At 39.5% G+C, this 13,977-nt stretch overlaps 3 protein-coding genes across 3 annotated transcripts; all 3 read right to left on the reverse strand.

The window, feature by feature from the left end:
- Window positions 1-410: 410 nt before the first annotated feature.
- Window positions 411-5,638, reverse strand: ube2nb (ubiquitin-conjugating enzyme E2Nb). The gene is made up of 4 exons (XM_084038966.1): window positions 5,522-5,638; window positions 3,685-3,931; window positions 2,705-2,845; window positions 411-1,787 (listed from the first exon to the last, which is right to left on the reverse strand). The coding sequence occupies exons 1-4, from the start codon at window positions 5,549-5,551 to the stop codon at window positions 1,744-1,746; spliced, it is 462 nt and encodes a 153-aa protein (XP_083895092.1). The 5' UTR covers window positions 5,552-5,638; the 3' UTR covers window positions 411-1,743.
- A 924-nt stretch (window positions 5,639-6,562) lies between these two features.
- On the reverse strand, window positions 6,563-8,342 carry mrpl42 (mitochondrial ribosomal protein L42). Its single transcript, XM_084038992.1, has 5 exons — window positions 8,224-8,342; window positions 7,885-7,948; window positions 7,454-7,538; window positions 6,925-7,088; window positions 6,563-6,737 (listed from the first exon to the last, which is right to left on the reverse strand). The coding sequence occupies exons 1-5, from the start codon at window positions 8,300-8,302 to the stop codon at window positions 6,692-6,694; spliced, it is 438 nt and encodes a 145-aa protein (XP_083895118.1). The 5' UTR covers window positions 8,303-8,342; the 3' UTR covers window positions 6,563-6,691.
- A 431-nt stretch (window positions 8,343-8,773) lies between these two features.
- On the reverse strand, window positions 8,774-13,925 carry pwp1 (PWP1 homolog, endonuclein). Its single transcript, XM_084038616.1, has 15 exons — window positions 13,747-13,925; window positions 12,995-13,053; window positions 12,672-12,841; window positions 12,403-12,488; window positions 12,051-12,147; window positions 11,791-11,901; window positions 11,426-11,556; window positions 11,187-11,257; window positions 10,981-11,077; window positions 10,817-10,878; window positions 10,596-10,707; window positions 10,149-10,239; window positions 9,671-9,792; window positions 9,475-9,580; window positions 8,774-9,358 (listed from the first exon to the last, which is right to left on the reverse strand). Exons 1-15 carry the CDS (start codon window positions 13,810-13,812, stop codon window positions 9,261-9,263), a joined length of 1,479 nt encoding a protein of 492 aa, XP_083894742.1. The 5' UTR covers window positions 13,813-13,925; the 3' UTR covers window positions 8,774-9,260.
- Between the last annotated feature and the right edge of the window lie 52 nt (window positions 13,926-13,977).

Consider the following 13,977-nt stretch of genomic DNA (forward strand, 5'->3'; position numbering starts at 1 on the left):
CTCAGATGAGCCATATATATATATATAGAAGCAACATGATCATGGAGGGTCCAAGCTACAGGGCGGTGAAGCTTTCAAGTCACCATCTAATGTTGTTAATCCCTAGTCTAAACACCAAATCCCAACCTGTTAGACGATAGAAAACCTGTAATTGCCTTTAAACCTCAATATTTTTGATGTATAATATTTTTTGCCACCAGGATGACCCAATAAATTCAATGCACTTGCATACTCATCACAGATTGGTGTCATAGAAAGAGTTAAATGCATCTGAGAGCAACTCTGGAGAATCATGGTGAAAGACAACATGGCGACAAGCTTCAACAAAGCTTAACTTCCTTTTCAAAAAGACAACTCGGCACCACAGCTCTCCAAAACACCCAGTAGAAAAGAGGTTTGAACTGTCCTGATATCGGTTTGATTGTGGTACATGCCTTTTTAATGAAGTAGCACTGAAAATAAAATAGAGAACAAGCAACAGAGACAGCATGGACAGACAATTAAAAAAAAAGAAAGAAGGAAATTAAAAACAAAACAGCTCAGCGTCCGACATCCTTAAAAAAAAAATAGTAAGAAAACAAAAAGTACATTTTCAACACGTCAGTAGTATGCTGCTACATGCATACCGAACCTTTCAGCACAAACGACTTGGAAGATGTTGGGAATGACCTTTTTAAGCATGCGGAAGCAATCTGCTCACCCTCCCCAAACTGTCCAACATTTTGACTCAAACCGCAGACGGCTTGACGTGACTCGAAAGAGCAAAACATGGCATTAAATCATCAGATTTTTGGATTATTATAAACACGGGTTCCTAATAGGGCTCAGGCATATGTGCCTTTTTCTATCAAATGAAAATGATAAATTAAGAGAGATAAAATGTAAATGTAATTTACTGGGGCCACAAATGGACACTAGCTGTGGACTAAATGCTTTTAAAGGTTAGCTGTGGCTGTTCAGTACCATGTATCGTACACCAGCTAATTTTATACAGTAACCGCCAGGGCGTCAATTTATTTGACATTTAAAATGTTAGAATGAACCTCCCTCAGTTGTCTGTGAGTGAAAATGTTTCGTCTAATTGTTGAAAATCTAACTACAGTACAGTCTCCTCAAGGTTTTCGAGTTTGTACATCTTGTACAGGAGCTGCACCTCCAGCTAAATATTCAGTGATGCAACGTGTTTGTATACACACACACGGGAATGGAAGTCCAACTAACCTGCTGGTCGAAATTTCCCAAAACATCACATTTCCTAAAAAAAGAGTAAAGACAAACATCATTCACGTTCATATCAGTCTGCTTACTGCTAGAAATGACAGCTGTACGCAAAGTGTTGACACAACAGAGCACGTCATCTCTCACAAAAAGACATACAGATGTGTTGACAAATGCATGTGTTAAAAGAACAGCTTTAATGCATGTATATTTCCGCAAATGTACCAGTATGTGACTTGTTCAGGACAACATATTGCATGATATTTTTAAGACTGTCGTGGGGAGGGTGTCGTTCTGTCCATGCATTTAAATAGCAACACAGAAAAAAAAGGCTAACACACACTTAACGCGTCTTAGAGAGGAAAATAAGTCACCCAGGTCTGCAGAAGTAAATCTCATCATTTCTGTCAAATAGATTTGGACTTTTTTTTTTTGCTTTTGTTTTTTTGTGTCTGTTAAATTTGAATGTTGACAGGATAGGAGTACATTTTGTGGATCACATTCAGAAGCCTCATCTCTCTTCTTCTATACTTCAGTGTTGCTCGCGTAGAGCCTGGTCCATGATCGGGCTGGGGGGAGAGACAGAAAAATAAAATGGTGGTGGAGGTGTGAGGTGCGATATGGTGCAGGACTGTGGATAAGAAGGTGTTGCAGAGTGTACACAGATGATCAAACACACTCCAAGAACAATCGGTGGCAGGAAGTAACCATAATGTAACAGTAGTTCGAAATACGAAAACCGAAACAACAAATTGAGCAAATCTATAATGATTTATAATCTAAAATGAATAATTTATAACTCCAACAATCAAATTATCATTTAGAAAGACATGTTTTGTTGGTTCCAGCTGGGGCAGCAACTAAAGATTATATTCCATTAATGTATTAATTATTTTCCTAATCATGGACGCTTGGTGTTAATATTCTTAGAAGCTAGTTTTCCAAAGCTCAAATTGACAAAATGCTTCAAAATGCTTGTTTTGCTCCACAAATGGTTAAAAAAAACTCCAAAAAGTAGGGGATGAAATTTAATTTAGATTACATTTTGGTGATTCGACAAAGTTCCGATTCCAGAGAACACTGCATTTGTGTGTGATTTAACTGAGAAACTGACGTAGCCCCCATGACCCTGAATAGGATAAACAGATAACTGATAAAAACACAGCTCTGATATTACTTGGCAGCAAAAAGTCAAGTTTCAGCAACGGAACACTGTGTAAAAATGACAAGGCAGGTCTGTATAAATCAACCGTACGATACCCAATAAAAGCATAAAAGTTATGATACATGACTACATGTGGAAGTTATTTATAAGCCTGATATTTACTCCATTGCACAGTTGAACACTGGCTTCTTGTTATCTATTTAATGCCATTGCAACATGTTAATTCAGTTAAAGCTATTTTATACAGTAGCTGTATCAAGTCCAACCAATCCTGAGTGCTTTCATGAGTGTTGAGCAAAAAAAGATGAATCCAATCCTCACCTGTCTCAATGGCATCACTTTCATTTTTCTTCCACTGCTCTGCAACATCGTTTGCCAGGGGATCATCTGGATTTGGAGCACTTAATAAAGCCTGGATAGATAGCAACACTGTGCGGATCTGCAGTGCTGGAGACCATTTATCTGGAAGATGTGGAAAGAGAAAAACGAGGGAAACCTCAAGAGTGATACGGCATAGGCATTATTGGGTAAAGATGGCCATGGCTCCCATCTCCCATCATAAAAAAAAGGTACTTTATGATCTGTCACCTCATTTGGAATAGACAATGAACTCTAAATCTGTGACTGCTGGAGTGTAATAATGTTAGTATCACCAATTTGGCCATTTCTGGGTGTCAGAGAAGCGCAAACTGGCTAGTTAGACATAAAGTCATCATAGGTGTAAAGCAGGAGTGTGATGTAAAGTCCACACTGTGCCAAGTGAGTTACAGAGATGCGACATAATATTCAGAAAAAAAGTAAAGCAGTGCAACCTAACAGTAAATAATAAAAGGTGTAATCATTGCAGCATTTAGCGGACGTTCTGTCGTTGTTTTTGGCTCACCAGCCCACATTTAGACTGTGTGGTAGCTTCTCAACAACTCGAGCAGTCGCTCATTTAACCTTGTAGGCAGTTCTTTCCCATAAACTGACAAGATCTGACAACATGGTTTTTGCTATCTGTCCAACACAAAAGAACAGACAGCTAAATATCAAAATATTTTCTCTAAAATGCCCATGGTACTTTGTGTCTTAGGGAAATTAAGAAAGCAGCTGCTTGCTAACGCATTGGGAATAATAACTCGATCCTCCATGTGTCTGATAGTTCATGAAAGCCATTTAAAAATCTCTAATTGCAGCTTTAACCGATTTTTGTTGCTAATTTCAAGGTTTGAGTGAAAACCATGCAAGCAAAACTAACAATTCTGCGTGTGTTTTCACATTGTCATCCAGAAAAAAAAAAATTAAAAACATAAATTTACCTTTCAAAATGTCTAAACATATTCTTCCCAGTTTGTCCACGTTGGGGTGGTAGATTTTGGTCATGAATCGCACTTTAGGAGCTGCCATGGGATACTCTTCTGGAAGAAATAGTTCAAGTTTAAATGTGCCTCCTTCAAAGGGAGAGTCTTGAGGCCCTGCAATGATCACATGGAAGTAGCGTGCATTCCCTTCATCTGGCATCGCTGTGATCCCTGGAACAGGCTCTGCCATCAACCGCTGCGTCTCCTGAGTGTGTTCAGAAGGAGAAAATACACATCACCATTGTTGACATTTCTGAGTAGGTGAAGGCTTTCAGGTGTAATGGATGGGGATGTAAACTGTCTCCCAGCTCAGTCTCATGCACACAATTCCAAAAATCACCCACATACAAAACAACTTTCCACAACACAGAACCTAAGAAGGTGGCTGAGGGCTGCACAATGACTTACTTTAATTACAACACACAACAACTTGTATTTAAGAACACAATTATCGTTTTCTTGCTGTGTTTATTTCTCAGGTAAACTAATCATTTACTATAAAAAAAAAAGTATAGCAAATATAAACCATAATTTCCAAGAACACACAGTAAGGTCTTCAAATTCCTTGATTTCCAAAATCCATACATATTATGTTTACTATTACATAAGTCTAACTAAACTGGCAAATATTCAAATGTAGATACTGTGCGAGTGAATTTTAAACATTTGACTAAAATGGCGAATTCATTAATTATCAAAAAATAGAATGAATTTGTCAAACAACTGATTAATCGACTCACTGTTTCAGCTCCAAGTTATTTTATAAATCAATCCGATTACAAGCATTAAACAGATGATTACAGTTTGTCTAGGGGGGCTTTATGAAAATAAATTATTATTAGTGGACTTGGAGAATTGTACTGCAAATCAATGAATTATCGTGCGACACTAAGGGACGATCAACAGTGGAAATCAAAAGGAGGAAATGGAACATTTTCATATTTCTGTATTTGATAAAGCAGGTGCAGCAAACGTCTGCAGTCAACAGTACGGAAACTGATTCAATATCCTTGGAAATATCGTTTTCCAATCTTAACGAAAACGGTAACAAAATACAGGTTTCCGTAACGGAAGCTTATGTCGTGTTTTCGCTTTGCCAACGTTGTGTTACTGGCTGGGAAAACCTCCTAAACCCGAGAAATAGCTGCGAGATGTGGCGGAACAGGCTGATCGCGCCCACAGGCGGGCCTGGCCCGGTGAAGTTGCAGTGAGGTTTGACGGGAGGAAACAGCAACGCAACGGGCCTTAAAATGTCTTCGTAATTACACACAATGCGAACTTCATATTTATACACAGGGGAGCTACACAAACACGCTTGCTGTATTACAAGCATTGGAATGATCCGAAGCCACAAGGGCAGCGCTCACATCAGCGCTAGACATGTGTACCAATCACCCAAAGCTAACGTTAGAGCCGCTAGCCTAGCTAACACAGCGTATCCATTCATATGGCGACTAGGACAAATTGTCATCATTTATTCAGCCACGTTACAGATTAGCAACCCCGTGATGTTACACTGCAATTTAGTACGACAGAAAATATACTCGGGACAGAAACGAAAGCCCAGCTATAGAAGAACGGAGTAAACGGAAGTGGCAAACAAAACACTCGCAGACACGGACCAGCGAGCTAGCTTGATAACTAGCTAGATAAGAGCCAATTGTGCTAGTCGCGCTAACGTCAGGCTACCCGTTGGACGGCAGTCATTTACGTCCATATTTACGCCAAATAAACGTTCCAACACCAACACACACTCTCGTCAAGATACATCTACAATATATAGTGCAAAGTGTACCTTTATAATCCTACGGGGCAAACCGGCCATCTTGTGTTACTAATTATATTTTTAGCCGTGAACTCGCCTTGTCTTCAGGTTGGATTGACTGAGCTGCCGGGCAGGAGGCAGTTAACTCACACTTCCGGTGGCTTGAGATGACGTAAGAAAATATGTTGGGAATCAAGATTTTTTAGTATAAATAGCAGTTTCACTTCTTGATTTTAAGAGCAGGTTTTAGGTGTTATTGCCAACATTATAAACACAATTTTAAGCGTCTTGTTAATTATGTAAAGTCCCCCAATGTTTTTATGGTAAATGTTACAAAGCTTTTATTCACTAATGACGTTTTTCTATACGAAAGAATGTTAATCCTTTCCTTGAAGCCTTGACACATTTGTTCAACTCTAAAAATACATTAAAACAACAGCATATAATCTGTCTTCATTGCATGTTTGTGTTGTACCGGTCCCATCCTTTTTTTTTTTTATATTTCCTGTTCTTATGTTGTTATACATTCTATTAATGATAAATTGATCATGAAAATGTATTTTGATGGGAAAAAGTTCAGCTTAATTATTAAGAAAAAAAAAAAAAAGTATTACGTTTATATATGTATCTAGTATTTTTCTGCCTCTTCACAGTGAAAGTGTATTGGCTAGTGAAAACTACACGCTCTCTTTCATGGTACTTTAAAACAGAAAGTGAAGCATTACATAAACGGTATGTGAATTCTGTGGGTGAGAACCTTTTTTTTAATAAACACAAAGTATATTCCCATTATACTGGAAGATGCAAAAGTCCTGAGGAGATGCCACTAACAATTTTAAGAGGAGACTGCTGGTGCCAGGGTGGTGAGCATAAAATATTGGCAAAACTCACTTAAGTATATGATATCCCTCTTGTTTTGCACACAAATTTGAGAATCCAAGATGCTTTTACTCCGAACCTAAAATCTCCTCGCCGGGAATTTGAATTATTTGGGGTAGAAATCATAAAAAAGTATATATACCAGTATACAGTATCACACTCGGCAAAAAAAAAATACAAGTTTGACATCAAAGCCATACTGTCCCACTGAAGCAGCACTGATGGAAAAACTCAAGATAACTTTTGTAATAATTAACAGTTTATTATAAATCATTGTGAGAACACAAACATCATTTGCAGTTTTGTAACTTTGGCCTTCAGTTACCGGTCCTTTGGGGGATCCTTCTTCCTGCGTCTCATGTGGTACCTGCGAACGGTGACACAGAAGGAATTTGATTATGTCCGATGTAGCGGAGTAGAAGAACCAAAAAAGAACTACAAGAAGCCTTCAAGTGTCTATATCAACGTGGATAACTGATCTAGTACTGATAGACCAACACTGTATCAGTACTAAGGCAGATACATTTACTTTTGTGTGTGATTTATGTACTTACTGTCCTACTGGATACCACCGGTGTTTGGTGGTGAAAAACATCTTGCTTAGTTCCTCTATAGTTGGCCCGTTTTTGTCCTTCAGCACCTCCTTGCTGAGGTGGGCCTTCAAAATCTGGTCGTGGCTCTCAGCCTGGTTGGTCAGGGTGTCTTGCCGTTCTATTGGCTGTGAAGATTAATAGTCATGAACAGGGTTCCCTCTTACATATTAAAATATACGTTAATTTCCAGCAATCCTGAGACCGTCTCCATGTATGTTTTTGTAGTGATTACTTACACTGTAATATCTCTAAGTGATGCACATTTGTGACAGCAGTAAAGCAACCATGTTTACAATACTTAACATGTGTTTACAGTTCTGTTACTTCACCATGTGGCAAAAAGGAAACTGTATTCTCAGACAGAGGTAGACAGATGAGCTGTGGAGGGTTTTATCTAAAATAATCAAATAATTGGAGCGTTTGATTTCTCCCCCTAGCGGGGATGAGATCATGTGACAACTGACATTACTATTTAATAAGGCTCCCTTACCTGGGTAAGCTCATAAGGAACGTCGACAGCGGGATGGTAGCACACAATGGTTTTCCCATCCGAAGTCACACCGATGTCCACATTACTAAATCCAAGAAAATTTGATTTAAGTGTTGTTGTCACAATATCTTTATAGCAAATGCACATTTAACATTCACTCTTTAGGTATTCTGGGTAATATTTTCTACAGAACTTCAAGTGTTTCTTCTGCTACTGTAATAAGCACCTTTTGTATAATCTTCAACTGGACTGCCTTAAACATTAAATGCTTCGATAACTCCTTTAATATTTTTCTTAACTCTGTGTATTCCATTTAATAAAAAAAAATACTATTCGTTTAAATGCAGGTGTATATCATATATCATAGCAAGACTAAATATAGGAACATTTTCATATTATTTTTTAGTCAAACAATTAACCTCTTAACATACCAGTTCGGGGTATCGAGTGAAGGACCACTGACACTGGACTTCTGTCTCATTGGCACCAAACATGCTATAACAGGAAGTCACACAGGTGTGAGACATTAGTTGATGCAATATACATAACAGGACAACTACAACATCTTAGCTAGAAATTAACGTATACGTCACATTGAAAGAATGATTCAGAATTTAAGTGCTTTCCAAACCCAAGTTTTCAGCTACTAAACACATTCTCAAGGTTAGCCTGTTAGCTTCTACCCACCAACGTTGCTCTAACGAGTATAAACGGCCCTTGAATACGACCAACAACAGATAACTTGTTAAATTAATTGCAACAGGACTTACTTTGTACATGCCGGAGCGTGGTGGCGTTAGAAAGTCGCGTTAACAGACTGTGTAGCTTACACAAATGACCCGACGCCATGTTCAGCTATTTTCACGTGTGCATCACTATTATAGTTCCGTCGTAGCGCCAAGGCTCACTCACTTTGGTTCCGCTATTCAAACGATCACCGTCATACAAAACAAATCCAGCCGTTTCCCTTATCCTTGCCGTTGTACATAATTTCCGAACAACCGATAAATACATTGTACGCTTGAACAAACTATTCACCCTCGTGTATCTCTCATTTTGCCAGGCTGGATAATGTTAGTGTATTTATCATAAAAGCAAAGTCATGTGTTCACTCAAATGGTTTCTGATTTTATGTAACACCTTCTCTCTTTTATAGATCTTTAGCTGGCAATATTTCCATTTTCACACTCTAAACTGGAGGAAAGGGAGATTACTTACTACGTTAATAATCAACTGTATTGATTAAATCAATGTTTTTGATGGTTATGATGGAAGACCACCTGAAGATTGTATATTGTAAAGAACAAAAAAGTTTACACATTTTTATCTAATGTATTTATTTATTGAATATACATTTCAATGAGTATTATTTTCCAATACTTCCATACAAATATTTTACCATTCATTTATACCAGGAAACCCAGGTATGCAATACCACAATGTAAATGACACATTTTCCTGTGAAAATAGTTTTAGTAACATATTACATTTGAAAATGTACAAAGGCAAACTGAAAGAGATCTCAAAGAAAAAATGGTCTCGTCTTTTCTTGACACAACTTTTGAGTGTGCAGGCTGCATTGTTATCTGTACAAACAGACAAGCTGAACAGGTTTTTCAGGTGTTTCAGGGCCACTTTGCATTTTGGCCAACCTTTCAAAATCCTTCAGAAATGCAGCTTCATTCATGCCAATCCTTTCCTCGTGAACTCCTGCACTATGAGCAACACAGCAACAAAAGGAGCAGCTTGATATTTCCGGGGATGCTCAGTTTATTCATGTGTACAGGTTGTCGATGCATCCTGAGCATCACTCGGCGACGTCCATCTCTACTGCGGCTGCGCTGCTGGATGCCTGTGATCCCGTGTTCGGCACCAGGCGCTCTCTGCTGCCAAACACCTCAGTCACTAAAAGGCAAACGTATCAATAACACGTGAGCATTATTCATTTAACAACTGTCCACAAACAAAAGACCAGCACAAATCGTGTGATGTGAAGAACAAAGGAAAGAAAGAAACCATACCTGCTGCAACATCACTTATATCCCAAACCCTCAAGCCATCCCTCTGTCCCCCGAAGGCATAGACGAAGGGCTGATCAGGGCAACACGACCCACAGAACAGTACACCCTGTTCACAGGCGGGAATAAGTTAGTAAAAACTTCTACAACAGACTGGGGTAAAGGAATCTGCGATCTGCAAGCTGTATATGTCTGTTACCATTTTCATATCCCGTGAGTGCACCAGGTTGGGCTTGTTGCCCAAAATGTCCCAAATCTTAACATGTTTGTCAGCTGATGAGGTTACCAGGCATCCTTTAATCTGGCTGCTGAGGGTCAAACCTGCAAACAGCAAGTGTATTCAAGATTTCACAATTCCTCCAGATTCACAATACAACTGAATGCTTAGAGTTACATGGTTGAAACATGTACGGGGAGGGACCCCTACTGGCTGGACTGGGTGTTACTCACTGGGCTCATAGAAGTGTGACTGAAAATAAAGCAGTTTTCCCATGTTTCTCTGGTATGTACCAACATTGTTAACCCAATTTTTCATCCTCAGACTAAAACCATCCGACCACACAGTGCAGAACAACAGTGCTATTTAAATGATGTATAAAATGCACTGATACACTGACCAGAAATGTAGCAACAAAGCAAACTATTCTTTTTCATCACACACACACACACCTACGTACCTGACACTTCCTCGTCATGAGCCTTCAGTGTGAAAACAGGTTTATCTGAGCGTGCGTCCAGACAGTAGACAAATCCATCCTCTGTGCTGGCCTGAAACACAACCACAAACTCAAGTGAGTCGAAGCAAGGAGACCTCTGGAGATGGTAGATGTCTGATGCAGAAAAGGTAAGAAGTTTGTGTTCCGTCATAAGAGACATGCTAGTGTCTTGTTTGTGACCTTGCCTCGCCTGGAGAAGCAGACACTTAATAAACCAGATTAAATGTGAACCTATTCATAAGATGACATTAATCTTACGCTGGGGGAATCGGGTATAGATAAAATTCCCTCACAATAAACACCAGCCGTATTCATAATTATTATTTACAGCCATTAAAAATAAAGTTATAAAAGGAATGTGTGTTGATTATTTCCATTAAAATAGAGTGTAAGAATTTGAGCATCTACCAGGAAGTTGTACGGTGAAAAGTGGTTCCAGGTCAGTCGCTCCACTTGACCACTAAACCTCCAGGTCCGATTGGTGTTGTCTGGACTGCGGCAGTCATACAGGACAGTGGTCCTGAAAAGAAAACAAACGTTTGTGTCTCAAAAACTAACTCCTTATTAAAATGTGTTTATTTCTTTCCACTTCATTCTATAAACGAATCACAATCGGCGATCATACTCACTTGTCGTATGATCCTGAGATCAGAGTCTGTGCCTCAAATGGGTGGAATGATAACGTCTGAACCTGAAAAATAATGTTGTTTTCTTAAGCTTTAAATTCTGAGGCTGTAATACCAACAATATAGTGTGGATTACATCCAGCATAACTATTTGTCACATTGAATACCTTGTCAGTGTGCCTGCGCAGAGTTGTGGCTGGTTTGCCTTGAGTAAGATCCCACAAGATAACTGTGTCATCTGCTGATCCACTGGCCAACACATTTCTAAGTAAGAGAAGGTGGATTTGTTTCACAGTAAAAGAATGATAGGAGTTGCTTGAGTGTAAACATGCACATTTATGGTGTTTAAAATCTGAGATCTGAGATGACGGACCTGACCAGTTTGTTCCAGGATAAATCCAGTACTGCATCTGCGTGCCCCTCGACGGGCTCTGCTGCTGCCCCCTGGCATCAATGAGAACAGGAAGCTATGTAATAAAGATATCTAACAAAGCAGGAAATAATGCAATGGCGCAGCAAAAACAGAAGTAAATTCCCTTTAAATTTACTTTACAAGACCCCATTCTCATCATACAGACGCTTGCATTAGACAGTGCAACAACAGGCTTGTACCTTCTTGCTCTTCTTTTTTTTCTTGGATGCCTTTTTGCTCCCCAGGGAGAAGACCGGCTCCAAACAGTCCACCACATCAAGGTCCCAGACATCTATCTGAGGGGTCATGTTTCCCACTGCGGCATAGTTTCCTGTCGTTAGGACACAGAATGTGATACGGTTTAACAGTGGCATGTGCACTAGTTACAAGTCGATACTTCCTAGTTTGTGTTAGCTTAATATTTAAATATGATGCTGATAACTACTGGTGTTAGACATTAATTATGGTCAAGACAATATTAAACTTTTAAAAGATCAAACAAATGTAGGGTTTGGAGGAAAAACATGTTTTTAAAGCTTGTCAGAGCGAAACTGAATTTTCTTACCGACTCCTTCTCCAGGACTGGGGTCAAAGTTTAACCACTCCACACACAGTGGATAAGCCGGCAGCAGAATATCATGATGAACATACAGAGAGTCCTCCTCCGAGTTATAAACTGGATAGGAAGAGATCAAGTGTTTAATATATACTTAACATTACGTTTGCATATGCTATGCATGTTCTTTATATTCTAAGCCTGCGCAACAGAAGCTAAACCAAAGAGGACATTTTTCTTCTCATCGTGCCACACATGAGGATATTTACTATGGATCTCCAGATTGCAGCAGTCCTTTTCTGCCCGGCCCGTTAGGATGAGATTGTCACCGGGTTTGATTTGGAAGTCTTCTCGCTCGTATTGGTCCTTGAGGGAAGAACAAAGACAGCTGTGCTACTGAAAACAGTCTTCCTTTAAGATTCACAACAGGAGCTTGATTTTACCTGTTTTTCTAAAAACTCTTTTGCTCAACATGAGAACTACAAATTCATGTCTTTTTTTTTACATTTAGACATTCCTGCACGGAGTACACATGTTTAAGTGAATTTATCTTTGTATGTGGTTGATCTGGTTTAGGTACTACTTGTGCATGTACTGAATGTGATCATTAAGTGCACTTACTGTGTCTTTGAGAGTGATGTAAGGATCCTCCTCATTCGAGCTGAACACTGTAAGCCCAGCCAGACTGTCGCCGAGACTAGCGGTCACTTAACAGAGACAAACCCGCAGATACAAGGTTAGTCACATCATATGACACCGGCAAATTGGTAAGACACAATGAACAGACATGAGTTAGTCTCCACACACACACACACACACACACACACACACACACACACACACACACACACACACACACACACACAGTATAAAAGCACCTCCCCGCTTACCTGCATCCTCTTCATCATATCGATCCAGGCCGTACTCTGCCAGCTCGTCATCTTCCTCATTTCCTTCTTTCTTCTCAGCCTTTGGAGCTACAGCAACGTCTGCTGTATCAGGGATCTCCTCACAAGCTATACCTTCATCGTCGTCATCATCAACCTCAGCTGCAAGTTCCCTGATTGAGCAGACAAACAAACATGACACCAGCTTCAGCTGTTAGCGGACAAACTGCATTATTTTATTTGTATTCAATCAGCACGAACTGACAGATTGTCACAACAATGTGACAACAGATAACTGCAGTAACGTGTGTTTCCTTCCAACATACCCCATCTCGTCCTTCGCTTCAGTAATGATGCGCTGCAGCTCCTCTTTGCTCAACTCGACCTGAAATGGATTTGAAAAGAAATGCGACTTAAACAAGTTGATAAGTTTGTGTGTCTTAAGCTCTTATAAACTACCATTTTTGTTGGGAAAATAACAGGAAAAAAATTTATTTTAATAAAGCTTTTATTAAAATAAATATTTGTTGGATGTAAAAGCCTCCTAGTTAACACATGTTTAAACTAATGCTAGGTGTTCAGTGAAACAGTTATACACAGAGCACAACAGATAAAACGTCAAAACACAACACTTAACAGCTAACATTTCATTACATTTCCACAGGTTTAATAACAACGTTAAAGTTATCCTTCGATACTGGCACCACTTCAACTAGTACAGGTTTATAATCTTTCTACTTATACAACAATATTTCCCTTGACAATTGTGCCGATATTACCCCTTGTAATACCCCTAATAGAGGGTAATTTAGCAAGGCAACGTTAGCTACATCCGCTGTAACTACTGTTTCTAACGTTAACCGAAATGCGTTAAAGTTGAGCTACAGCATTTTACATGACAGCTTTTGTTTACACATTCTAAAGTGACACAATACCTGTAAATGCGAATGAAAGCCAAAGGGCATACAATAATTGTGTTCATTTTAATGTGTATACGTTCGTGTCATAGTCTGTACCTGCCATGTTGACAAATTAGCCGCCTGTCGGCTAACGTTAGCTAGCTTCACGTGTTACTTACTTTGTCTGGGGTTTCCTTGGCAACGCCTCTGCCCACCCATCCGACACAAGTGATCTGAGCACTCATTTTCTGAGAAGCCGTGCGGTTTGTCGACGAAAGACAATAAAATACACAGACATGTACCGACGGTCCAGTTCGCTTCAGCTCAGGCACACACAGGGGGCGTACATGTGAGTTATAGCGGGTCCTGCGTCGCATCGAGATGACGTCCATAGGGCGTTGAAAAGTCCG

This window comes from Eutrigla gurnardus (genome assembly GCF_963514095.1).
Source record: "Eutrigla gurnardus genome assembly, chromosome: 21".
In the NCBI taxonomy this organism is placed as follows: domain Eukaryota; kingdom Metazoa; phylum Chordata; class Actinopteri; order Perciformes; family Triglidae; genus Eutrigla; species Eutrigla gurnardus.